The sequence below is a fragment of the Montipora capricornis genome, chromosome 10 (assembly GCF_036669925.1).
Source record: "Montipora capricornis isolate CH-2021 chromosome 10, ASM3666992v2, whole genome shotgun sequence".
In the NCBI taxonomy this organism is placed as follows: domain Eukaryota; kingdom Metazoa; phylum Cnidaria; class Anthozoa; order Scleractinia; family Acroporidae; genus Montipora; species Montipora capricornis.
The window spans coordinates 6474282-6501781 of NC_090892.1; the positions used below are offsets into that span (position 1 = coordinate 6474282).

Below are 27500 nucleotides of genomic sequence, written 5' to 3' on the forward strand. Positions count from 1 at the left end.
AGACTGCTCCGAAGGCCTTCACCTGTACATGTATCATGTATAGTATCTCCTGCATCGGCTTGCATAGCCACAGCAGGTGATGCTCTAGTAAAAGTGCAGCTCCATGATCTCAAGAGATCAACGGAGGCCATGAAATTGTTAGCACAATTTTTGCATTTGATTAATTTATTGATTCTTAATTTCATTAATGTTCATACTCTGAAGTTCAAATTCCAATAGATATAATAATTATTTTACTCTTGCTATTCCATTTTTCACTACCGTTGGACCTATCTATGGTCCTGGAGCAAGTTATTGGATCACATCTAACTTTGTGATTGGTGGATTAATCCTCTGCTTTGGTGGTTTCAGTTTTTAATATGCCATCATCTGTTCCATGAAAGATCATTAATCTTGGGACAGGAGTGATATCCGTCATCATAAGAAATGAAATTCTGAAGATTGCTCCTTTACACAGGTTTAGCTATTTACATAAGGTTGCAATAGTAGCAAGTATGATAAATACTGTAGGAAACAGACAACTTTTTTGAAAGACATGTTTCGGCATGCTTATGCCATCATCAGTTTAATCATCACTGATGATGGGATAAGCATTCCGAAACATGTCTTTCAAAAAAGTTGTCTGTTTCCTACAGTATTTAGCTATTTAGCATTCACTTACATGTAAAAATGATATCGAAAGCAGTAATGTTAGTTCTTTTCGTGGATGTTTGTTGAATGTTGCCTTGTTCATAATATTATTTTCTCATTCGATTGACTTCAAATAATAATTATAATATTATTGCAATGAAGGTTTTGTGAATGGACAAAGAGCACATGTCAAGATAAAGACCTTCCAAGTGTAGAGAAACTTGTTAGAAGGTACTAAGTGCTGAATAGTGAAGTAGTGAAGTCAAGTATTATCATGATGATTGGCCACTCCCCTAGGGGCTGTTTGGAATTTATTTTAATTAATGTTGTTTGCAGGACTTGGCCAAACTTCTTGTGATGCAGTTTACAATCACTGTTAAAGGAAGTGAAAGATCCCCTCCCCCCTTACCCCAGAATAAAGCCAGACTATGGCATCAGGAATTTCCATTCCCTACTCTTTAATTTCCATCTTACGATGAGTAGAGGTTCGTTAATGTCCCACACAATTCAGTTCATAGCAAAGGCTGTATAAAGACAGGTCCAGTGGATTACTTTTAAAGAGGTATTGGCAGAACTGAGCGCATATGGAGGGCTCTGTAATATTATTGTGGAAAAGCTCTCGGAGGAGACTTGAGAATGAAGATTATATAAGACATTATCGGAAAAGGGGAAGACTTCACCACAGGTTTCTTCATAGAAAGTTTTTCTGCGATTGCCAAAGAGATTATAAATTTTGAAAACATGTTTTTCCATTGTTGCGGTTGTTTTGTACACCTTAAGGCTCGTGGGAAAGGAATTTCATCAAAATGTTTAACGAAAGTGGCGGAGCAGTGACTCAGTAATTCGGGCCTATTCCACAGATCGATGGTTTTCGTAGTATTGCTCCTTTTTTACACCTTAAGATGTGAAGTGGAGAAACCAGTTCGGATCCTTACTTTCATTCACACCTGATGAAATGCATAATATACTCAAAACATGAACAGATTTAACAGAACTCTTACCTGTAAAATAATACGTTAATTTTTCAGCAAAGCTCTTAAAGACAAGAATTTTCCTCATCATAAGGTTAGGCCAGTTAAACTGACAGAAATTCGTTTATTCTTTCAACAAACTGTTCTTTCCATCACATCTTTCAATAAATAAGTCGCACATTAATTAATAAGCCATGTTATGTGGTCAATTTCTAATCTAACTTAGGGGTTGGTTTACATGGACTTAATGACTGAGTTACAGACAGGAAAATTGAATTTTGGCTTGTGGTCATGGCATGCACTGTAAAAACTGATCTTAAGCCAAAATAATGTTTTTTTGTCCGTCTAGTGAGTGACCTAACAGTAATGTTTCATATTTTATCGTAAACAGCCAAGCAAAGTTTTGGTTAAAACTAAAGCTTTTTCATGCAGTTCTTTCAAAGTTTTTTCTCATGGTGATGTTTGGGACAACTTATATTATTGGTCAAAGTAATGTCACTTTCATTTGAAAGTTGTTCATCGGACCAGGTGCATGTATTCAGATGTTGCCAGTTAGTGACCCTTCACTGGCCTTTGGCTTAAGGAGTCACACACTAATTTTTGTTTCAGTTTACGAACTTTTGCAAGTTTGCCTTTTTGTCTTTGATTTCCATAATGATGCCATGTACGTGTTGCATGTATTGCAAAAATACAGAGGGTAGGATGTACATTACTGGATATTACTAGGTTTATTGAAAGACTGCAGTCTGCTTACATGTACTTCCATTGAATTCATAGGTTATTCAAGAGTTTTTGGCTCCAAAAGTTGTTCCTCAACGAGTTTCTCTCAAGATCATGAATCCAGAACTAAGGGGACTGCAGGTGACGTTAATTTTTTTCTTGAAAATGGATAGTGGATTTTGGTGAAAAGCCTTTAAGGGGACTTGTTCTATAATGAAAAATTTAACTTTGGACTGCAAACCCTGGCTGGCTTGAGCTAACCAGACTGAAAAGCCATGTCATGGCCATGCCAAAAATTTCAGCCCAGTCTGAAAACTTGCCATGTAATGGGGCAATTTAATTTCTTTCAGCACTTTAACAATTCTCTGTAAATGTGCTATTTAAAATCCTTCATGAGAAAGATCTTTCAAAGCTCTCTGACTTCTCCAACTCAACTTTTCAAATTTCTGTCCATTTCCATCCTCTACGTCCACTGCTATACCAACCAAAAAAAATATCTTTGTGAGGGTGCACTGATAAATTTTGTTTTTTGGTAAAGATAGTGTAGAATTATAATTTTTTGGTCTGAATTAATGCAAAAGCATCTTTTTGTTATTGAAGTAAGGGTAAAAAATCACCTCACACCTGCCCCCTTAAAATCTGGAATAAGGTCCTTCAAGGTTCACAAATGACCCTTGAAGACCAGTTAAGATAATTGCAAAAGACTTCAGAAAGAAAATTAAGTATTTATGAGGATATTTGATGAAGTTCTTTAATTAAAGTTCTTTTGAACATTCTCATAATGAATAATTTTTACACTGGAAGCATGTAATTGACCATTTTCACATTCCCCATAATACACTTTGTTTGCCCCCCAAATTTTGCTTATTAAATAAACTATTGTTTTCAAATGCTCTTGGGACACTGCATATTCCCAAGAGCATTTGAAAACAATGGTTCATGCCAAATTTGGGGGGCAAACAAAGTGTATTATGGGGAATGTAAAAATGGTCAATTGTTGCAAGAGAGAAATGGTATGCCAAGATTACATAAGAAAATCAATGATTTGTTCACAGAATGAGTTGTTTCAAATTGTTAATTCCTTTCTTCAAAGGAATTTTGTTTGAGGAATTTAGACTGGCCAGAGGACTACACCCAAAGCAAGGTGAGAAATGTGCAACTACATGTAAATTGTACCGGTAATTATTATTAGCAACTACCGGTACATCCACTTTACGTTTAAGTGCTACTGGGAAAACTGTGAACACCTGAAATATGTCTCGGAATGTTACAGTGTATTTCACACATCAGAAACCCACTTGCTAAACGGCAGAGTGTTTATGTTTGCAGGGTCAAGGATTGTGTCGGCTTTAGAACTTGAGCTAATTCTGGTCGTTTGTGAATAAAATAGATAACTTGAAACTTGTAAACGAGGGAAAAACTATTTTTCTAGCCAAAGAATTGCCTTTTGACAATTTCATTCAGATTGCCGTTTTGGCGCATGAAGTCCTCAAACATGATTGGCTTAAAAACAATTAGCATTCAGGGGCTGCAGAGAGGGAGGGGCTGGGGGGGCTATAGTCCCCCCCCCCCCCACTTTTTCCTACAGTGCTGTTTTTGGCTTGATCAAAGACTTAGTAATTTACACTACTTGTATTTGTCAAGACCTAGACCTCCCCTTCCTCACATTCAAACAAACTTTAACTTTAAGCCAGGATATTTTCGCTGATGTGAATGAGAGTAAAGATGTTCCCAAGGTCCGTTATATTCAGTACCATCATTAAGAATTTACAAATCCCAGAGACTTTTGCTGAAAGCTCTCGTAAGTGACCATCCTGTATTGTTTATAATAGAGAATGGGCTCTCATAAGCGACCAGCTCTAGTTGCAACCACTTTTTCGAATTCCCTGCGTGGGTGGTTGCTTATGAGAGCTTTGACTGTATATTAATGAAAATTTGGCTTATGGACCACAATATTTCTTTAAAAGGTTTTACCATTGATCACTTACTGGCAAATGACATCATTATTGGATTACCAGTCAACCACTTTGGTTCAACCAGAGAAGTAAGAGTTTTTTAAAAGATAACAAGATATAGTATCTGATGCATCCAGGAAATAAAAATATATTGAATATGTCAGAAAAATAATTTTTGAATCAACCGACGATGAAACCATCAGCATCTTGCCCCAATTTTTGCCCAGTAATTGCACAAAAAATCTGTAAATGTCTTGTCTATATCTAAGGGGGAGAAGACCCCTGCATGGAAATAATGGAGAGCTTCTTAGTCTCCTTTAGGGGACTGCTTGTTCTTAAATCACTGATTTTGATAGTAATTTCTTGTTTTTAGCTGTCAGGGGTGTTAATTTTACACCATATTTATAACGAGACAAGAATTTGAGGAGAATATCTTACGTTTGTGGTCTTTAAAGTCATTACTGCTCACTGGTTTGCTATTTTAAACAAGTATGCTTAAAAGTGAAAGTGGTCATTGACAAGCCATGTTCAAATTGGTACTCTTTCTAATGGTTGGGTAAGGGTGAGTTTTGCTAGTATCTGCAAGTATCTTTCTCGTGTTAGAGTACCATACTATCCCTTCACTAACCATCAACTTACATGTACTTCTCATCTTGCACATTTCAGGCCTTGTAAAGACCTAAATTTACTTCTTTCTTGAATCAAAAAACAGCATAAAAGAGTTTCATGTTCATTTGTGTTTATAGAATAGTGAAAGCTCGAATTCAGCAAAAGGTGGAATGCTATGAAATTGAGTGGCAAAATGTAGGATTAGGTGAAACATGTCCTGATTCTTTTGTTACTGTTGAAACAAGAGAAGTAAGTCACTTTTAATTTAAGGCATTAGTTTTTTTATTGATTATTTAATTAATAATAATGGCTGCAAGAAAAGTGACCATTGAGTCAGTGTGTGTGTTATGCCACTATTTTGGAAAAATGACAGCCAAAGTTTATGCAACAAGCCACAATTAAATTGTGGAATGATTGATAGTATTGGTTGCAAAAAAAATGACTATATCAGCTTACATATACATTGTATTATAAAATTATTGTTATTTGCATGGTATGATCAGCCAATTCAGCAGCCTCTATTTACAGTGCATATGATACAGCCTGCTACAGTATATTATTTTTATTGTTGCTTGATTCAAATGTAATATTAATTATGATGATTATTATCCTACTATCCTGGTTTTCCTGAACTTTACTCCCTGTTTCTTCCAGCTGAATTATTTTATATTATGACTGTATGTTCTGGGTGCAAAGTTGAATTGGAAAAAGGCCGTAGCATATTGCACAGCCTTCAAACTTGGTTGGTGTTAGTAAGAGGTAGTTATCCCAATATTGTTTTGCATACAGCATATGTTTTCTCTACAAATTAGTGCAGCTGGTTTGGTATCCCTGGAATCTGCAGGGAGTTTTTCAAAATACCAGTTATCACAAACAGCACAAAAGTCACCTAAATTTGTTTTTCCCCAGACTGAGCCCATCTATCCTTTTTTTAATTCTAATTTTTTAAATTCTAAATTTTGAAATTAGGAGCGAGAAGAACCAGGCAGTATCTGAAGGTCCAAAATGAAATCTTTATTATAAAATTAAAATTTTATCACTGAAGCAACTAACCCATGTGCCCTCTTATAGTGGTGCAGCCTTGCAGACCAATCCTGTTCCAGTATTGTAGAGGATTATTATTTTGAAGGGACTTTGCTCAATAACTGTGCATTCTGTGTATTTTACTCCCTGTTAGCTTGTTAATAAAGTTTATCCTGAAATTGAAGAGGAATTCAAAAATGCAGTGGCTGCAAAATCACTGAAAAAGACAAGTTAGTTGACATACTCTTAAATAATATTCTCTGTTTTGAGTATTAATTTTCTTTCCATGCTAGCAGGGTCTCTTTTCTTTTTGTGTTCACTGGGTAAAAGTTAAGAATCTGATCCCACCAATGCGTTGGCCAATGCGTCGCCCAACACGTCGGCCAACGCGTCGGTCGACACACCACCAACACACTACTGACACATCGGCCCACACACTACCGACACGTTGGCCGACACACTACCGACACGTTGTCACTAAGCTGACGAGTACGGGAAAAGAGACCTCTGCTATGGGTTGAAACTCACTTTGATCCTACTGCCGTCCACATCTCAACTGTCAAACGGCATTCCCCATGATATATTTGCTGACTGTGACTTGAGCCTGCTGTAACCTGCACATTCCTCGTAATAGGGCAATCAAGTAAACCTGTGATCCTCGCAGTTATTTACAATGCAATTTTAGCAATTGCATAGAGAAGCCTGAAAAATCCAGGACTTCAACAGGGTTTGAACCAGTGTCCTCAGGATGCTGGTGCAGTGCTCTAACTAACTGAGCTACATGTATGAAGCCACTGATGTTGGGAGCTGGTCATTTGTGGGTTCATATGTTCCCATGAATTCCCATCATTCATCATGGGAACATAACACAAAGTAAGCTTCTTGTGACTTTGCTCCTTGCATGGTGGGTGCTGATTACAGCTAGAGGTATTTATGCCCATTACTGTTGAATCAGCTATCATATCAATTATAATAAAATAACTTTAACAATATGTCCATTATAGAGAGGAAGCAAGCTCAAAAGGTGTCAACTTCCCGTTGCTCTGAAAGTGAAATTGACTCACTGTCAAAACAAATGAAAGATTTAAGCGTGGAGCAACTGCTTGAAGGTTGCTTTGCATCTTCAATCACGGCTGAAAAAGTACCTGAATCAGCTGCCAAGATCTGGGACGAAGAATCACTGCAGGACATCATTGATTCTATATTGCCATCCAGTGGTGATCACCATTGTAATTCCATGGAAAGCTGTGCTTCCTCTGAAGGACTAAAAGACGGTAATACTGGCAGCGATTTTGACAATGATAGTGACGAAGAAGGCAGATGTGACCGTCAAAGTTCTGATGATACTAAAAGTGTCTTTCAAAATGTTTTCAAGCCCCCTAACTTTAAGATAAACGTTAAGGGGAACACCGACATTAACCCGGTGTTCAAGTCAAGGGATGAAAACCATACTGGCCTTGATAAAAAGGATTCTAATAATTTGGAGTCAAAGGTTGCAAGAGTTGATTCGGACCTATTACACTGCATGCTTGAAAGAAGAGAAAATAAGGAGTGCAGTTGTAATCATTATTATAATGCCTCAGTTACATCGCATATAAGGAGGAAACTCGATCAGAAACGTATCTCATGCAGTGAAAATTATATTGTTGTTGATTCAAGTGATGAGGATGATTATTCCAAGGAGCCTTGTTTGGAACACAGTTTGAAAACAAAGATGACAAACAACCGACTGAATGGTATGAACCTGTCCGAGATCTTGGGGTCCAGTGACCTTTGGTGTAGTGATGATGATGATGAAGTGCATACCAGCCTTGAGCCTGATAAACCTTCATCATTTCTGCATTCCACTTCACAGTCAGCAGATTCCAAGAATGGAAATGCATGTTTGTCGCGGAACACCGGTGTCACTGAAACCATAACCTCCAAATCTGAAGTGCATTGTGCTAAAAGTACAACAAAAGAATGCAACTCAAATGTATTACAAGAGGCAGTTTACGTGAAACCTAACACCGTTTCAGGTAAAGATAAAGATTGCAGCCCCAAAGTTAAAAAAGTGACCATAAGAAAAAGAAACCCTTGCAAATCATTGGTAAAGGATTCTCAAACAAACACACAATGTAGTGGTGTAAATGAAGCAAACATTGTGAGAAGCCCTGAATTGCTTCAAAAACAAGAATCGTGGAAAGAGAATAACATTAATTATTCATTTGCTGATGAAGACCTGTCTGTGCCACTGCTTGAGAGAATTAGGAAGAATCTGAGCACAAGACCAACGCTCACTTCAAAAACTTCCACCACTGGTTTATGATTCTGAGTGAAAGTGGTCTATTGCATTGGTTGTTGGCACATTTTCAAATTTTAGCAAACTTGTTGTCCTTCTTTCAAATCAGTTCTGACTTATTATAATAATAGTGATAGTGATAAACAGTAACATTATCAATAATAGTTGTTTATTTACTCGTCCTGTAGCACAAGGCTAAATTACAATTATTAGAGGCAACAATAATTTATCCCATTGACTCCCAGGGGTTCCCCATTGCCAAGTAAAATTGTCTGGCGTTAGACAGAGTAAAATACTAAGTCTGGCCGGTTTAGGCCGGTTTGGACGTCAAAGGGTTATATAAGCAACATAAGCAGCGATAAAATCAATATAAATGGTATATAATATTGTACTATAAATATTAATTTATTATCCTATAAAATATATAAATATTATTTCACATGCACCAATCAGAGCTAAGCATTTCCTATGAATACAAAGTCATTGTGGTATTTCCTGGATTTCCTGCGAATAGAGTGCAGTATTTCACAAAACGTTCTGCCCAATCAGATTGCTTTTAAACTTTGAATTCAGCCATGAAATTCAAAACATTTTGAATATATTATTAGCTGGAGATTGAGTGGAAAATGGCCAGCACGTTTGCATGTTTGTCGAAATATGGCCTCATCCTCTTGGTAAGTGAATTTTTTTGCTAAAGGCTTATTGTATACAATAAATTTCTTGTGAAAAATTCTCCCATATTCTATTGAAAACCATGGAAAACCATCAAGATTAAACTAATTAGTAATCATTTTACAATTTGCACATTTGAATGTCTTATTTGAACTTACGATAAGTTACACATATCATTCTGCTCTTTTCAATACATTGCTCTCTCTTGGGAAGTGACTAATATCTCCTGACCATAGGCTGCAATCATGTGGATAATGCTTGTGTGCGCGAGGGTCACTCTTTCTTATTAATATGTAACTTGAAATAGTTGATTGGATATAAAACTAGAGTACATTTTGATTGCTTTCAAATCAACAAAAAGTCTGCCATGGAACAGCTCCTTATATTTCATTTCATAACATACTGGTAGGTGTAAATGTTCACAGATGACATCATGCTATTATTGACTTCAAACGGTAAAAGATCTTGTTAAACTTAGTTAAATCTCCAATTTTAAACCTTTTGGCTTTGACAACAAGCCAGTCATTTTTCATCAAAAACTGATAAATTCTTGGGTGGCAAAAGCGCTTATCATCGCCTGATGCATTCTTAAAATGTAGAATTTTGATCATTTGATTATCTGGTATATCGGATTCAAAATTTCAGAAATAGCTCTTTGTGCAATGCATTTTCTATCAATTATTCAGCTTTTTTTTCGGCCTTGTGCTAATGCGGCAAACAAATGTCAACAAAGATGCGCTATTGCGTTACACAAACCTGACCCAAGGCCATGCACAGTTTGCAAAAATGTGCTTCAATCAGGGAGATTCACATCAACTACCGTAGCTGAGACCATGAGGCAATGGGAAAAATATTACTTCGAACAGATTCTTGGACATTGGGAAAAGTCAAAGTGGACCACCCCTTTGGTTTTTCCTTTTGGTTTCCAACCACTCTAGAAATTTTGGAAGAATGCAAAGCTTGCATCTCCCTAAATGGTCTAATTTTTGATCAAAAATAACACAAACAGGCTGTGAGAAGTTATACGTATGTACTGTACATAGGTCAAGGGATCTTTTGAAACAAGCATTTTGTTTTATAATATCAGTACCAACAAATTAAGGGAAGACTTAGATGAGATAGAACAGAATGCATGTACTTGTAAAGTACCTAGTTTGTTTTATATTTCAAAGATTTCCAAACATTGTTACAAACTTGACAAAAAAGGATTGATTGTTTCATTAGGGTCATCTCTGACACCGCACTGGTGACTGGACGTCATCAGTCTATCCTTCATGTAGACAACATTGAAATGGTGCCACCAGCTATAAGCCAGTACAATAAGTAAGTGCCACCATTGGTGACTGGCACCCACAAAGTTCACTCTACCTGCAGATAAAAATGAAAAACTGGGAGTGAGAATCCAAAGTTAGGGACCAAAATAGCATAGGGAATGCTGTCCATATCTTGACATAGCTGGCATGAGGCAAATAATGGCAGCAAAGCCACATGGAGAGTGGGGAGGGGTGCTGTCAAATCCCACAGCATCCCTCCAATTCTCCATGCAGCTTTGCCGCTTGTTATTTGAAATGTGCTCCTGTGCCAACAATCTCGTCAGCCATGCAGGCCATCCACATCCCTACTGCAAGGCCTTGACTAACCAAATTCAAGGATTTAGGTTTTGGATCTTCCTCCAAAAGACTTTCTTTTAAAACTTCGAATTAAAGAAAGTATTGATGATAAACTCTCAATGATGTTCACAAAGGATTATTCAACCTCCGACGTTCCCAGGGTCTCCTTGTTGATGAGCACGATGGAGACCTTGGGAACGAGGTTGAGGATTATTAGAGGTACATGTATATTTAATTATTAAAAACTGGATCATTGGATAATGCAATTCGAGAGTTTTGATTGGCTAAGCCATCATGGGTTATGAGCCATTATACCATGATCTACAAACATGGCAAGCATGTGCGTGATTTTTTGGGCCTTTTTATTTTTATTGTAGTCTAGTTTTCTATATTTTGGGGGCGTTTTTAATAAAACAATTATTATTCCACTCGCGCTTGTTGGATATGACATGATTATAGCCAACTTCGCGCTACGCACCTCATTGGCTATCTATCATCTCATATCCAACGCACGCTCATGGAATAATTGTTAAGTATACTAGTAAGTAAGCAAAGTTGTTTTGGACTTTACTAATAGGGTTGATGCCTTTACCTGGGAACCATCTTTCTGGTATTTTTAAAGCATAAAATCCTACAGCAATTATTCCAAGCAAATACATAACAACCACCTTTGGAAAAAGGAGCTGAAAAAAAAAAAAAAGAATATTTGGGAGTGGAACTTAAGAGATTTTACTCTGTCTAATGCCAGACAATTTTACTCAGATGTCGGAGTGCACCTGAAGAGTCAATGGGTTGATGTACATTAACTTAGAAGACATAATAATAATGAGAAGTCCTTGGAAAAAACTAAAAAAAAAGATGAATGAACACAATTGAACTCCAAAACATCGCTGCTTCAGAAAAACAGTCAGGAGAATGTCCACATTTGGTTTTAGTATGATGGCAGCAGGGACACAGTTGAGGGTAATTTTGAAGTGCTTCCCCCCAACCAACTGTAGGCCAATTGTTGGCCGACAGGCTACCAAATTAAAGATTGTTGATGCAACGGAACATGAGCTCATCGTTGGTGACCTGCAAGGAAAGTTTCTCTAGGGGCTGGAGGCAGCCCCGGGTTGGGGGGGGGGGGGGAACCCCTAAAAGAGGCCATATTAAAACACAGAGAAGTAAAAAATACAGTGACTTTTCATGATGGCAAAGACATTATCATCTCATACTTTCACCTTAGTATATTTCTTTGCACGCAACCCCAATGGAGACCTTCACGGCTACATAGTGCATTTTGCCCAGAACACCACAAGTAAGACCAAAATCCGAAATTTACACCCCTAAGCGAGACGAGGAGACGAGGAGGAGTCCCCCCCTGGGGAGGCATCATGCAGGAAACAACTTCAGCGTCAGTGTGCCCATGATGAAAATTTTAAGTCTGCATCTATGCATGAAGCAATGTATAATATTATTATGGCTTCTTTAGGGGCCACCAAGTTTGCGAAAGCTAATAACCAACAATAAAATAAAACACATGAAAAACGTTCCCACATCTTGACTCGAAAATTGGCAATTTTGTGCTTCCCCAAATGACAAAACTTGGACCGGATCACTAACACCAGACAACGTGCTCAAATTCTGTGCCTTTCTCTCTTGTGTAGTCGTCTCCTCATTTATTGAGACTCGTCGAAAAGCTTTTTTCTAAAGGTGATTACAGATTCTGAAGTGGACTTATGAAAGATATGATCGATATGACGAATTGATTGCATACCCAATGGTCTTCTTTTTCAAACATAAAAACTGATGATAATTCTTTACTTTACCCCAGTCCCGTCTAATTGCACAATAGCCTGATTTAGCAACAGAACGGGAATGTCAGTTGACGATGGCGCGTGCAGCAAAAATATCCATAGTAGGTCATATTAGTTGAGTAGAATCCCAACTATTCTGCAGGCTCTCCTTTCGTCAACTGACGTTCCCCTAAATCAGGCTATTGTGCAATTATTGTCACGGACTGGGGTAAATCAATTCGTCACATCGTATCTTTCATAATTCTGCTTTGGAATCTGTAATCACCTCTGGAAAAAAAAACATTTCGACGAGTCTCAATAAATGAGGAGATGACAACACAAGAGAGAAAGGCACAGAATTAGACTTTTCCTGTCTTCAGCACGTTGTCTGATGATCGTCTACTTTTGGTGGGGATTTTGTTATTGATCCAATCCGTGTTTTGTCGCTCCGATCCGGTCTGGTCCGGTCTGGTCCGGTCTGGATTTTGCCAACGGCCTATAAATGTGATTGTTGAAACATGTCAGAATCTCTGTCAACATGGAATAATAGCAAACGTTTTCAGGCCTTCTTCGTTTTTTAAGCTATAGTAAAATGTTTTACAAAATATGTGAGGCAGTGAGGTATATATTAAGAAGGGAAACATGTAACCTGAAAGCTAACTGTTATAAATGAGTGTTTTGGCTCTCGCTCTATTTCTCTTAGCTACATATTGAAATTTTCTCTTCGTCTTCTTCCTCGGCTTCTCTCCAGGATTTCTTAACTTAAATTTCTCAAATTTCGTCGCCTCTTCTCTCATGCTCTTTTCTGTTCTTTAATCTTTATCCCGTTGCTCGTCACTAATATGATTTCCCATCAGAAAAACGCAGTTTGCCAATGCAATGTTTCCACACAATTTCCCGCCAAGGAAAATTACCAGAACAGTCTCATCCCCAGAGGCTGTCCTGCCTCCCCACCTCCACCCTGACAGTCTCTGTACGACTGAGGTTATAATGTAACTGTTGAAAAAGCCCAAACCCCTTAGAAATGCTAACCTTAGGCCTAATTAGGCCTAAAACAATATTTAGGCTTAACTGTTAGCATTTCTAAAGGGTTTGGGCTTTTTCAACAGTTACATTATAACCTCAGTCTGCATTTTACACCTGGTCTTGTATTTTACACTGACCGATAAGCAAACACCAAATTCTTTGTGGAACACTAAGTCTGACTTGCTTTCCTCTTATGTTCACATACCTTGACAATGTAGTCATTCCATCCCCCAAGTAATAAAACCCAATGCACAGTGGGTGCAATACCATATGCAACAAGGCTACAGAACATTAACAGTCTTCTTGATGCCCATCTAGATGTTAAGAAGGCAGGGTGAAATTGAAGTGCTAGTGAAGCAAAAGTAAGGAAACCTGCACAAGTTAGATGCAAGACTTGCCAGACCTGCAATCAAAATAATGCCAATAAGTACCTAACAGCATACTTATCAACTTAATGTGCCTCTATGTTAAAAAAAAAGTAAATCATCTGTTTTCTTCAGACTGTTCTCTTCACAGCAATCTTTAAATTCAATGGACAGCCATTAATTGCTGGTTGAGCTTTTAGCTGATTTCTGCTTTGAAGGCTTGATTGAGAGGAAAGTGTCATCGCTTACTTCATAAAGATTGCAGTATATGAATGTGGAATATTATTCAATATTTGTTGTGGGACTTTAGACTCTCCAACTTCTGAGTTTAACGGTTGTTAGTAAGCTAATTCTAATAATTTATTGATGGAAGTCCATTAAATCCCAACCCTGAAACTTATATTACAATCAGGGATGAAAGCTGACTTACCTTGTGGCAATAGAATCCATAGTATATTGCAGGAACATAGCAAGCACATAATCCAAGGGAGATACCAGCTAGATCCAGTGACAGCCACAAGTGGAAAATTCTCTCAGAGTGACAACAAAACAAATGGTAACAAGCAGAAAATAACATGGAAGTCTAGAAAAAAAGAAGAAAGGAAGATATGTTGAGGTTCAAGTTTTTCTTGGCTTAAAATTTTCAAACCAGTTCACTTTTGATTTTTCTTTGTCTGGTATTTATTATAATCATAATTTCAAACAAAGGAAATCAAAAATGAGACTGGTTTTAAAAATGTTGAACCAGGAAAAAAACTCAAACCACAACAAATGTGCTAAGTTAAATTAAAATGGATGGGTGAAAAAATTTTCATAGCATTGTTGATTGTAACTTTTGCTATTAACTACGAAACAGTGAAAACTAAACTAAAAAAAGAATTTTATTATTATCGTGGCCCCTTCTCTCCTGCAGAGTTGTAAAAGTTCCTTATAAAACGGTTTTGTTTATGTTCTTGAAATTGCTTTCTTTTTTACTGTTTTCTGTCTTGACTCTCTTATGAAATTTTTACACTGTCTCTGTACTTGCCAGCTGGAACGGAGAATGTACAGTTTTTAAAAATTTGCCCGTAAGGTTGTACAGATAACATAAAATTATACAGCCTCCCAAATGGTACATGTAAAGCAGTAGTTAGCATATAAACTTGTGTTCTCACCATATAACCTGCGAGTAGCAGTGTTAGCACAACGTAATCAGAGAATGTCCCATCATTTTCTGGAATGGTGACAAAAGTATCCACAAGAAGGAGATAAAAGAAGTAGAAAAAGCCAACCAAATGTGACCAGATATTAATAGATTCATTGGAAAGAACAAACAAACTGAAACAAAAAAAAACGTCAAACCGCTTTAATACAGAAAAAGTTGTGACTTGAATTTTGGGTTCATGGGCACTTTTTTTTTAGACAATTGGCCGTACATCCCGGATATCGTTCCATGTTTTGACTACCGCTAGAGTGGTAGCTTACTTTAACCTTCCGAAGTTACCTTTTTATGCACATCCTGAAGGGCAAGAATGCCCTATATCCGTCGGTTACATACGGATTTCCACGGAGGAAATACGGTATGTCATGGTAATCGAGGAGTTTGATAGACTTTGATTCCCGAAGGAAAGGATTTTTTGTGTTCGTTTCAAACCCTCTTTCGTTGAACTCCATTACAACGAATCGGAAATACTACAGAAGGAATTTCACCGAAGCTTTTGTATTACATTTTCCAAAATGGGCTTTAAAAAACAATTTTCGTTTTTCCGAGGCTTGCACGCTATGCGGAAGGGAAAAAATTGGCTATTTTTGGCGAAAACCGTCAGGCGTTAGGGTAACCACATTGCTCACCACATTTGGTCATGATTTCCAAATATAGACGGTGTGGGAGCGGAAATGAGAAATTAACAACAGCGATAAATCGGAAGCTGATCATGCCTTTGTGTTATTCTGACCGCATCGTTCTGGTGACTTGAGGGAAGAGTTGAGATGTCGACAATACGAGAAGAATACTTGAGGAACTTGCCCCATCCAAATGTAAACGAGACTCTGAAATGTAATACACAAAGTGCTATAAAACTGCTGAAAACAGGTAAGCTTGTTCAAGAATTCTTGTGCAGTAAGATATTCGATTCGCTGCTAAGAGTAATAATATTATTTGTCGCACTTTTCTACTATCTACTCATACCATAAAGCTCATGCATTTCTTAGCGGTCGTTTTAGCAACAAGATACCAGTTTGCCAATCGAGACCACAGCTGCTGATTTTGTACAATAGGAATTCTTTAGAGATGGTTTACAAAATGGCACTTGAGGCGTGTCTCTTATCAAACAGGAGGTTTAATTTCTATAGCGCTTGAGTTTTTATCCGCCATGGCAATTATCCCATGTTGACTTCATATTATTACTATTCCGTCGAAGAAAAAATTTCAATGTGCATGATGCATGGGAGAAACTTATTGTAATTATAAGTTGAGCTTAATTATATTGATTTTTCAACTGATCGTCGCTTGTGTTTAAAGTTGATTTAATAATTATTACGCTCACTTTTTTTCGGAATTGTAAATACCAGACCACTTTGAATGCCCCATTGTCTTCCCGGCAGACTATTGTCTTCTCAGCAGATGCAAAAGGCATTTTATTATTCATGTATAGCGAGAATTTTGTACGATAAACCTTGCAAATAGAATAATCTATATTTTATTCACGTCCAAGTATTAAAGACCCGGGTGTTCTACAGTGTCATATTAATTTATGCAGGATATTGCCCGTATTAGTTTTGTGTCACAAACATTCCAGCTGATATAAGAAGAAGTATTAAAAATAGTATACATTAGTGCCTTTATAACATCAGGTTACCTAAAACAATTGTCACCTTGAAAAAAAAAAAAAAAAGATATGTTTTTGCTTTCCTTGATTTTCCCGTTGATGTTAGCCCGCCCCTTTCCCCAGACCCCGCTCAATTTCTTTGGCTCGTTCTCGTTCCCTCACCTCCACTGTCTGAGAGCCTGGAACAGTCTACGTTGATGTCAGCTTGAATGGCCTGGTACATGTATTTGTCCAATCAAGAAGCACCACATCTCAAATCAATTTCGCCATAATAATTTTGGCAAAGTTCATCAGTTATATAACCTACCTTTTTATAAACCTTTTGCTTGTCACTTTTTTTGTTCATTTATGAAATGGGAGACTAGGGCTCAGTGGTTCATAGCACTCGCCTCCCACCAATGTGTTTTACATTTCAATTCTTGGACCTGGTCATTCTCGTCACCAGAGCTCACCAGAGCCTTGGATTGACACAAGGCTCTGGGAAACTCTATCTAGGAGAACATGCGCGTAGGGTTCTTGTAGCCAAAAATTGGGCATTTGAACCTTACGGCACCTGCTCACTCCTCGTGCTAACATGAATGCACCAATTAGAGACGCTTTTGATTGTTCTTCACGAAAACCAATGAGAAGACAATTTGTTTCAGGGTTCCCCAGAGCTCTTCTCACCCTCTGTCAAGAGAAGAGCTCGAAGGTTGAGATTGGGACCTGGTATCATAAGTCGGTTGAGTTTGTTGGTTCTCTACTCTGCTTCAAGAGTTTTGGGGGTCTTTTTTCCTGCGAATATAACTGAAGTTATAGTTCACATTGCAACCAAATACCATTCAAATACCCAAAGGTTTTTTTTTTCTGGGTACTCCAGTTTCCATCTCTCTCCAAGAGAACTGACAGTTGATTTAATTTGATTTGAGTTATTTCAATGCACAGTGCTGCAGCACCAGAAGACTTGATTCTTGCATAAAAAAAAGTTCATCATCATCATTATCATCATGATCCCTGGTGTAATTATGCCTATTGTTTCTTTTCTAGTGGGTGAATTTGCCTATAAAGTTGCATCAGCTAAAGAGCAGCTGGGAAACCAGCTGTTGTCCATTGTGGAGTCATTTAGGAAGAAAAATGCAGACATGAAGAGAGACAGGTAGGAAAAAATATCAGACTATACTCACCACTACCAGTTCTTTGAAGCAAATCTACAGTGTAGCACTTATACAGTATACCAACATAAAGCCCTGATCATTTAAAACCTATGCATGTAGGTTGTCATAGTATTTTTTGCTACTGTACAAACAACTTGGCACCACTTGCTTGTGCAACAGTATGGTAGATTTAATGATGTTGTGTCTTTTCACAAAAAGTGACAGCAGTGATAAGACAGTGCAGCACTCGTGTCCTTCTTCTTAGCCATTCCTGTTGTAAATCCTGGATGCTGCTTCTGGTGGATGAAATTGACTGAATGCAAAAATGACTGAAAACAAATTAATCTTCTGTCTTTGTGTTAATTGCTAAGCCTGACTAGCCTTGTTAACAACTGTAACAGAATCTTGGCTGTAAAACGAGGCTAGTCAGGCTAATTTTCACAAAGACAAAGAATAAGTCAGTGTTTGTGTTGTTGGTTATCTGCTCTGTTCGAAGCAGTTTTTTGTAGAGTTTTCTACATTTTATTTTTCTAGATATCCTGGCTTTCCCTATGCTTCCAAAACAGCATTTGTTTGAGTTTAGTTAAGGGCTTAATAAGTTCATCAGTGCAAAAATCTTAGTTGTCACTCTGTTAGTAAAAATCAAAGATGTAAAACTATTTTATACCTTATAATTTTATCTGTAAAAGACTGGAGGCAATGATAACGATGATAAATATTCAAGTGCCGGTAGTATACATCTGTGCTTTTTGTTGGGTTTTGTTGGAAAATGTGCTGTCTACTGGGTCATTTGCCAAATGTTTTTGCACTGTTTAAAAAATGAGCTGCAATGTTTTATCAGGATTAAAAACATGAGGTGTAGCCAAGTGTTTTTAGACCTGATAAAACACATGCTGCGAGTTTTTTTGAACAGCTTCAAAAACATTCCACAAAAGACATGTCCCTCGGAGTCCGAACAAGGGTTCAAAAGAATAAGAAAGAAGAAAAACAAACTGAGCCTCATTTCTATAATTTCTTTCGTAAAGAATTCTAATAAGGAGTGTTTCATCGGGTTTAAAGCTCGTGCATGTGACGCTTTATCAATGTTTTGATAGGCTGTTAGGCTCATCAATTATTAAATTAGTGAGTTTTTGAATTGCAGTATAGTGAATTTGTTTACAGGAGTGCTTTAAGCAGTGCTGTTAGTTGCTGGGAAACCCTACTTGGTGAATATGAAAAACAGGCACAGGTAAGTTACGATAACTAATAAATAACAACTTCATTGAAGAAACTTAGATCTTCCATAACCATTGTCTTTACCAATAAAAACAGACATAGCGACCACAGGCTAATAATTTTACAGAGAAGTTCCCTGTTTTGAAGACCAGATTTGATTCCTCGGGCGGTCTGTGGTCCAATTTCCTGCTTTCAAAAGAGCCATCCACAACCTTTTGGCTCGTGTGTTTGATCATTGAACTACAATGAAAGAGGTGATGTTTTGAATTCAAATGTGGACATCTTGAAATTATTGTTATTTGACTTTCGAGTCTTCTGGATAAGGACAGCTATGCGCTGCCACATAACCCTTGCTCACAAAATCCAGTGAGGTGGATAATTGTGTAAAAAAGAAAACTAGGTTTAAGCTCTGAAATTTTAACAATATATTCGTGTAGTTAGGTTAAAGTGGCAGATTGACTGTTTGGACATCTACTGTAATGTTTTTTTAATGTTTTGTGTTTAGGATCTGCTTAAGATATCATCCAGTCTTCTGAGGCAAGTTAACACTGTTGTGTTTGACGAAGTTGTTAAGAAAAAAGCAATCACCAAAAAGGTAAAAGTAAAGGAACAGTAAGAGTTTTAATACTAAATGTACCAAGGTACACATGCAGTCTGTACTTGTCTACTATAAGTTATACATTTTTGTTGTTTTTTTTTCCATGTCAAATTGTGGCCCTTGTGAATTAAGTAAAGTGGAAACATTGTGAACTGTAAATGACATGTATTTACAATAATGGCCCTTATTTACAGGGTGAGATGAAATTCCAAGAATCGGCATTTGTTTTTAAGGAGTACAGAAAAGCTCTGCACCTAGATAATCATCGAATGTCATACATTTCTGATATGACATTTTTTGTGGAACTGAGGTCCTTACGTTTAACTATAAAAGACTGTCATAAGTTGTATGCCAAAATTATTCAAGGATGTGATATTCATAATGTTCCCCTCAGAATTTGCTTGCATGTATAAAGTTATGTACCCTATGTGTATGTTATGTAAAAAATTGATCACCCTTAAAGAAATTACCCTGATGTCTTTTGTAGATATTTTCGTTTCGAGAGAGTAGTGAAAACCAGATTGAAAAAGCTGATGAAGTGTTACAAAAGGTAATTTCACTGTTGCACTTGCTGTTACATCCATTAAATTTTATTTCAAATGGTAATTTACAAGCCATGTGGAGTAATAATACATGAAATGATGATGCACTTTTTGTTCAAGGAAAGACACCTACGTTCCGAATGCAAATAAGCAAAATCACATGGCATTTTAAGGTAATCTTGGTGTCAATTCAGTGTATCTTAAACAGAGGGTGTAAATTGCAGGTTCCAGATTAGGGTTGTGGGTCGTTGTTTTACCGTAACTGAAACAATCCAAACCTTTGCAAAAATGCTAACCTTAGGCAGAAACGTTACCTACATGTAAAGCATAGTGTTTAGGCATAATGTTAGCATTTAGTAAAGGCTTGAGTTGTTTCATCTGTTTGGTTAATTAAACAATGACCAGCAACCCTAACCTTCCTTTTGTAACTTGCAGTTTACACCTTCCGTATCATAGGCAGGCCCTTGAATGAATCTACACAGGTTAGTATGTTTGGAAAATGCCTGAATTTGGCCTTGCGTTTTGTTAACCATCAGTTCATTTGCTTTTTCCCTTAAATTTAGAACCACAAGGAATATTCAGATGCCTGCAGTAAGCTAGCAAAGCTGCAAAATATAGGTGCAGAAGCTGGAAAGGTAAGAGAGACCTGGACTGATAATAGCCTCGCACGCAGACGTTCTTATGGCTTTGTCACACATTCCTCCCCCACTAACGTCTACTGAAGCGAAAAACCCCTTCTGTTCAACAGCTGTTTGCCCACTACCAATCAGAGTTGACTAATTCTGTTGTGCATAGCCAATCACATGTTGCGAAAGAATGCCATACAAAATACAAGTTAACTAAAAACTGGAAAATGGCCTTTGATTGGTCTGTAATCTGTGAACAGAAGTGGTTTTTCATTTCAGCAGATGTTATAGAGGGAAGAATGCTTGACAAAGCCTTAATGTCTGCGTGGGAGGCTAGATTGATAATATCAGCAGCTCATTCTGTTACCAGGAGCTTACACATGCCAAGCTATTTTCAAACATTTTTGTGACTACCTATTCCACAAGAATCTTTAGTAATGCGTGATTGGCTTTTGTCAATCCTAATGTTTGTAATTAATTGTACAAACCTTATCGTTGCATAGTGAGGAGTTTTTGTGGGGGTTTGACTTGGTTTGTAAAAATGCTGTAATAAATTTCAAATATGTACATGCACAGTGTATGACTTTTATGGTTAGGGACTCTTTTTACTACAATGACATCACATTTCATTGTCCTGGAATTTTATAAGACCATAGCCAGTGTTTAAGGGGAATAACGTAATATAGAGTGAAGGAGATGTAATGTGACAGGTTATTTGAATAATTATGTAAGATTACTGTCTTTCTTTTTTTTTTGCCATTTATATTACCTTAATTTACTGTCTTTTTTATAGCAAGAACATGTTCAAACACTGTGCCATAACACTCATAATGCCTACGTACTACAGCTGAATACAGTGAATAATATGAACAGAGTCTTTTATGCCACAACTCTCCCAGAAATGTTGGATGTAAGTGAGAAAAGTGAACAAACTTAAGTGCAAGATTTATAATTGATAGGGTTGTGAGCATTGACAGTTGTAAACTGTGTCAATTTCCTGGAGTATTTGTGACAGTGTACAGTTCTGCAAATAAACTGCTGTTGTGAGTTACATGTTTATGCGAAAGCATTTATTGTAATTTTTCCCATCATTGTTTAAGTTGTCTTAAGTAAATAGTTCATCTCTAATGGACTGTACAGGTAACAGCGAGGCAAGCATGAAACCAATCACCTGTTAAATGTCTGGGACAACCAGTGAGACTGACAGTGGTGTTTTGTGTGGAAAGGGAATATCTGAGGTGTTAACCTTCGTACACTTGTCGAGAGCACAGGTTTCCATTGGATTCTCAAATCTTCTATGTTAGTGCCCAGTACAAAAGATCAACTCATTGCGCTCTGCAGGCGATGACTTTTATGTGAGATTGATCTGCATCAAAACACGACAACAAGGACTTTTTTCTTGTTAATGAGTACTGTATTAAAATGGACGTGAGAGTAGCCTATTTTTATGCACTGTCCAGGATCAATCAAATGCACCATGTTATCCAAGTATGTGAATATTGAGTTGTGGTAGTCAGGAGCTGACATAGTAAGATAATGGTTTTGACATTGACTAGTTTTTTTGATGTTTCGTGCAAGACGTTTCGGCTGGTGCTTAAGCCTTCGTCAGTTGCAATATTGCAAATTCATCATATTGCAACTGATGAAGGCTTAAGCACCAGCTGAAATATCTTGCACGAAACATCAAAAAAACTAGTCAATGTCACAACCATTATCTTACTATGTGAATGTTCGCTGTACAAGTTCCCTTACCCTTACTTTTGGCTGTGTTGTAGGACCTCCAGCTCGTTCAAGAGGACATTTCAGAATCACTAAGAGTGGCCTTCTGCGACTGCTCCAAGATTGAAAAAGACAATGTACGGTAAACTTTTTTTGGTTGTTTATCATTATTAGTAAAGAAGGATGCCAAGGTCCATTTCGTTTGAAGGGTGGTGGATGGAAAAACTCTGAATAACTTTTGACAGCATCCATCAGACCTCAGATGTTTGCAGGTTCCTTAAGGACGGTGCCTACTAGTTCAAAGGTATTTTTGCGAGGTTTACTGAATGGGCGGGAAAAGCAGATCTTAACAAGTGTTATTGAAATCCAAAAAGAAAATTGGCGGTAACCAGCATTTTTCGAAGATAATTAATCAACAATATTTTTAAAAAGCTTTAAATTACAGAGCAATGTATCGCGTTCTTTTCCAAATTGAAGCTTAGTTATCTCTGAAAAATGCGTGGTTACCCCCATTTTTCTTTTTGTATACCAAGAGTACTTGCTAAGTTCTGCTTTCTCCGCATAAAATTAAACCGCGCAAAAATATCCCTGCATTAGTAAGCAATACCGATAGGAAATCCGAGTATCTGGAGATGCGCAGAACGTATGCGCAATAACAATAGTAGGCACCATCCTTAACACTGTCACCATCCAGTGAAAAGAACATCTCCAGTAATTATTCAAACATTCACTGTTGTTAAGGGTATGTAACCAAAGTACCTTTAGTTATTTCATTATTTTTTTCTGGAATATGCTACAGTCTGACCCAGCTATGCAGCCCCTCCGTGTCCTCAGCCGCTGAGGCACATGTATTTTAGTAGTTAGTCTTTATTGAAAAACGTCTTTGGCTAGGCCGCGCACCGGTGGCTCAGTTGGTTGAGGGAGGTCGTGAGTTCGACTCCGGCCGGACCAACACTTAGAGTCTCAAAAACAACTGAGGAAAAGTGCTGCCTTTGTAATTACACCCGCAATTGGTTAGACTTTCAAGTCTTCTCGGATAAGGAGTGTAAACCGGAGGTCCCGACTCATAGCCCTTATTGGAATTCGAATAGTATGGGACGTTAAAGAACCCACCAACTTCTCGAAAAGAGTGGGGGCATCTTTCACTTGCTAAATAAATTGTAAACTGCATAAGCATAACAAGCAGTCTGGCCAAAGTCCCCCACAAAAAGCATTGTAAATTAGTCCTGAAAAGTCCCGAGAGGGAGAGACTAATCAGTTCACTTCACTTCACTTTACTTCAGAGTAAACGGCTGACATCTTGTCACATTGTTTTTCTTTAGGTGGTTGACAGTGTGCAGAGGTTAGACAACATTGAGCATATGTTCCAGCTGATGAATAGTAGAGCCGACATCTCCACCTTTGTACAAGCTAACAATCCGGGTACATTTAAACCGCCAAATAAGAGCTACAGCAAACCAGAGGACAGTCACGTACTAGTGAGTAAGATGAGGAAATAACAAAACTTTCCTGAAAACCCGCGGTTTTTTCAAATCCCAAGCTCGCTAAACGAGACCTTGTGTTCCCATTGGGAAAAAGTGGTAAAGTGCAAGTTTCCTCAGTAAAAACAAAACCTTCAATGAAATCTTTCCGAAGAAGACAAAAACCCACCTTACATTAAAAACTTATCTATGTCATTCTGCTTGAGAAATTGCGCAAGAGCGTATGCGATAATTGCTCGTCTCGCCATTGAGTCAGGCATGTAGGCTTTATCACATTCAAAACTAAATATCAAAGTGTAACTTGAAGTGAAAAGCTCGTTATCTGTCCTTGTCTAAGCCTGTTGCCGTCGCTAAGCCTAATGGAATTACTTTATGATAATATTACAACGTACGTACACGTACCCTAGCATTTCAGGTTACTCTGACATTTAGTGTTGTTAAAATATTTGAAACAAGTGCGTTTTCAGTGGCTCGGCGTCTGGGTAATCAACTGACGAGCCGCGGAGCCTCTCAACGATATACTCGTTCTTTAAACATTGAATTTCACTCAATGATAAACCTTATTCGTTCCTTCAATATTGACTTTACTGGCGAGCCGCGGAGCCACTGCAGTGATACAGCCACAAAAATGGCCCCGTATACAATGGTTGCTCCAAATATGCTGTATACAGTAGGTGTTACACAGACAACGCTGGTAAAAATGTTACCCCTCATGGTATTTGTAAAATTCACGTTTTCATTTCCTTTTTTTTTGTCCAAGAACGTTGTTGACAACAGACTTTATTTAGTGGATGTAACAGAACCCGTTTTGAAAAGGAAATACATTGCTCTGCAGAAAAAGGTACTTGGTCTAACTGAACGTCAGATATAATTTTTGTTGGTCAGATAATTTTTGGCTATTAGACCTTCTTCTGACGCCGCACGATTTATCCTCGTCTGTTCACTTTTAACTTTTCTTTCAAATAGCTACGGAACTATGACACGGTAATTAAAAAGGACCAAGAGGCAGTGAAATCCTTGAAACAACTACAGGAAAGGTGAGCTGAGAGGATAAACAAATGAGGAATATTTTATATATATTACAGAAGAAGGGTATTGACTATGAAATCAATATCTGTTAATGGGCATCATCGCGCGGCGGCCATATTGGAGACAGTAGATGTTCCGAGCCTCGAGTTGAAATGTTTGGGATCGAGTTTCGGTGGGGTAAAACAAAAGTTTTCAATCCCTCGGGACTCAAAATGGCCGCCGTGTGATTAAGGCCCATGACTTAGGGCCCGTTTACATGGAAAGAGGATGATCCTAGCGCTGGGATCATCCTAGCACTAGGATCATCCGAGCGCGGTATGTTTTCAGCTTTCAGTTTACATGTGAAGGGTTGTATTTGGCCCCAGTGCTAGGATCATCCTACCGCTAGGATCATCCTATCTGAGAGGAGGGATGATCCTAGCGCTAGGAAGATCCTAGCACCATGTAAACTGCCTTCGTTCGGAAGTTCCTGGTACTAGGGACCAAAAAAACAAACATGGCGGCGGCCGGGTGTTCACGGTATTCAGCTACCAAAGGTCGACAATTTCGTCTGGCGTTGCCACAGGACGATTCTAATGATTCTGATGACCGCCGACAATATTCAGGACCAGTTTTGTTTCACCACCCAAGCGAGAGACACAGTGGAAAGTAACGAGCAATCGATCGACAGCAATGTCGAAAACGCTGCGAATCGAAGGCATGCGAATTTATCCGAATACATCCGAATACATCCGAATTACGTGTTTGTTTTTCTCGCCCGCCATCTTGCTTTCATTCTCCACTTCCACCTAGACAGAAATTTCTGCATGTAAACCAAACGAAAAGTTGTTTCGCCTTCTAGGATCTTCCTAGCGCTAGGATCTTCCTACATCCATGTAAACAGCCCCTAAAAAATCTGCGAATTGTGTGACTTTCATGTCTTCTTGGATAAGGTCCATGACCAATAGAGACCTTTAGATTCCAGGCCCCAATTGTTCAAACGACGGATAGCGCTATCCGCGTGATAAATCACTGTCCACTGGATAACTCAATTGGTTTTGCTAGTGTTTATCCGGTAGATAGCGCTATCCACCTTTTGAACAACCGAGGCCAGGACGAGGACGAGAACGAGTACTAGTTTTGACTGCCCATTTTTAGCGAAAATACTTAGAACATTTATAACCCGTACGATTAATCGTACTCTTTGTTAGCAGTATAAGGTGCTCAGTTGTTGATGGAAAAATGCAAAAATTGCTCTCGTGTTGTTGACTCGTTTTGGCACGACGACATTTTTGCAAAACATCGTTCTAAAATGACGACGGTATCAAGTTTAATTTTTCCCGCCAGAATGACGCTGGTTTGCGCGCGCTCGCTGTTGTTCTATGAGGAAATCTCGTTCTCGTAGTCGTTCTCGTCCTAGAATCTAAAACTCTCCAATGACTACGACAGCGACGAAAACATCGCCTAAAGATAGGGAGCTTAAGCAACGACAACAGCGACGGCAACGAGAACGTCACACATTTGCATATTTAGTGGCCAGAAACAATTCCTTTGCACGCCCTGCACGTGCGTTTTTCACTTTTGTCCATTTCTTTGCCGTCCTCAGCAAAACAACAACGTGAAATAGCCACATTTGAGGTTTTATGACGAACGTCTGCACTTGAGGATAAGTTTTCATTTTCTCCCCTAAATTAAGCGCCGTTTTGACCAGTGTAACTTTCGAGAAACTGCTACAACCTTGTCATATTAAAAGGTTGAAGTAGTCACGAATTGATTACAATAACGTGAATTTAAATTTTGAGATGACGTTCTCGTTGCCGTCGCCGTCGTCGTTAGGGAGCTTACGAAACGACGACGCCGACGGCAACAACGACGCTACAAACAATAGGTTTAGTGAGCAAAAACAATGGCTCCGCACACTTTGCACGTGCGTTTTACATTTTGGTACATTTCTTTGCCGTTATCTCCTAAATGACGACGTGAATTGACCAAATTCAAGGTTCTGTGGAGGACGTTAGCACATGACGATGAATTTTCAGCTCTCTCTCTACGCTTCCAACTCACTCATACCAGTTTAATTCCTCGACAGTTACTACACATTTTTAACGGGAAACGACATGAAATAGTTTCGTAGTGATATGAATAACGCGAGTTCGTATTTTAAAATGAAGTCCTCGTTGCCGTCGCCGTCCTCGTTTCGTAAGCTCCATATTGCTGAAGCTCCCCAGTGTAAATTTGGACAGACGTAAGTCCATCGTGATTATTCCATCGCGATCTAACGTCATGCAATAGGCAAGTTTCGTATTCTAACGATTGGACTGGATCAAGTAATGCGGGCAAATTAATTTTTGCCCGCATTAGCCTCCATTCCATGCTAGATCCAGTCCAGCCGTGAGAATTCGAAAATGGTCCATTTGAGTGAAGTATTAGGTTCGAGCGGTTTCAGAGTAGAAATAGAGAATTATAAGTTTACATTTTGTATCTTCACGTTATCGTCAAAATTTTTTTTTATTTGACGTCATTTGACGTCATTTTTTTTCTTCGGATTACCGCCAAAACGTGTGCTGAAATGCGTGCCCACGTGCACTACGATTATTTTTGCTCTTTTTTGATTCCCTTTTTTTTTCACCAATGATAAAACTATTATTGTTTTGTGGCGTCGTTTTCATCGTAGCCGGCGTTCTTCTTTAAACTTCGTGGGACGTTAAAGAACCCGCACACAACGTAAAAAGGT

The 27500-nt window shown here is 38.2% G+C and overlaps 3 protein-coding genes across 5 annotated transcripts in view; 2 read left to right on the forward strand and 1 right to left on the reverse strand.

Annotated features, from left to right (window-relative positions):
* The window catches only part of LOC138021684 (flap endonuclease GEN homolog 1-like), a 13062-nt gene extending 4829 nt beyond the window's left edge, over positions 1-8233 (forward strand). For both annotated transcript variants that reach the window (XM_068868637.1, XM_068868638.1), the window contains exons 6-13: positions 793-861; positions 1659-1695; positions 2379-2462; positions 3415-3465; positions 4289-4365; positions 5023-5134; positions 6063-6138; positions 6913-8233. In XM_068868637.1, coding sequence (XP_068724738.1) covers positions 793-861; positions 1659-1695; positions 2379-2462; positions 3415-3465; positions 4289-4365; positions 5023-5134; positions 6063-6138; positions 6913-8216 — 1810 coding nt within the window. In that variant the 3' untranslated portion in view covers positions 8217-8233. The remainder of the gene's footprint in view (positions 1-792; positions 862-1658; positions 1696-2378; positions 2463-3414; positions 3466-4288; positions 4366-5022; positions 5135-6062; positions 6139-6912) is intronic.
* Positions 8234-9996: 1763 nt separating this feature from the next.
* Positions 9997-15486, reverse strand: LOC138021687 (progestin and adipoQ receptor family member 3-like). Of its 2 annotated transcripts, none has more exons than XM_068868641.1 (6): positions 15468-15486; positions 14792-14850; positions 14068-14220; positions 13478-13675; positions 11064-11154; positions 9997-10229 (listed from the first exon to the last, which is right to left on the reverse strand). In XM_068868641.1, the coding sequence occupies exons 1-6, from the start codon at positions 15478-15480 to the stop codon at positions 10048-10050; spliced, it is 696 nt and encodes a 231-aa protein (XP_068724742.1). In that variant the 5' UTR covers positions 15481-15486; the 3' UTR covers positions 9997-10047. The 2 variants fall into 2 exon arrangements, with proteins under 2 accessions (XP_068724742.1, XP_068724741.1); XM_068868640.1 differs by lacking the exon at positions 15468-15486 and adding an exon at positions 15121-15433 and having other exon boundaries at positions 14792-14954.
* Positions 15484-27500, forward strand: part of LOC138021686 (uncharacterized) — a 27755-nt gene continuing 15738 nt past the window's right edge. The window contains exons 1-11 of the mRNA XM_068868639.1: positions 15484-15708; positions 17471-17579; positions 18739-18805; positions 19298-19387; positions 19878-19940; positions 20496-20567; positions 21352-21468; positions 22334-22414; positions 23600-23755; positions 24519-24599; positions 24725-24795. Of these exons, the coding sequence (XP_068724740.1) occupies positions 15606-15708; positions 17471-17579; positions 18739-18805; positions 19298-19387; positions 19878-19940; positions 20496-20567; positions 21352-21468; positions 22334-22414; positions 23600-23755; positions 24519-24599; positions 24725-24795 (1010 nt within the window). The 5' untranslated portion in view covers positions 15484-15605. The remainder of the gene's footprint in view (positions 15709-17470; positions 17580-18738; positions 18806-19297; positions 19388-19877; positions 19941-20495; positions 20568-21351; positions 21469-22333; positions 22415-23599; positions 23756-24518; positions 24600-24724; positions 24796-27500) is intronic.

Coding starts and splice junctions, on each gene's coding strand:
- LOC138021687 (XM_068868640.1), bottom strand. CDS start 15,290: ATGGAGTTCAACGAAAGAGGGTTTGAAACGAACACAAAAAATCCTTTC. Junction 13,676..14,067: donor ATGGATTCTATTGCCACAAG/GTAAGTCAGCTT, acceptor TTTTGATTGCAG/GTCTGGCAAGTCTTGCATCT. Junction 11,155..13,477: donor GGAATGACTACATTGTCAAG/GTATGTGAACAT, acceptor TTTTTTTTTCAG/CTCCTTTTTCCAAAGGTGGT.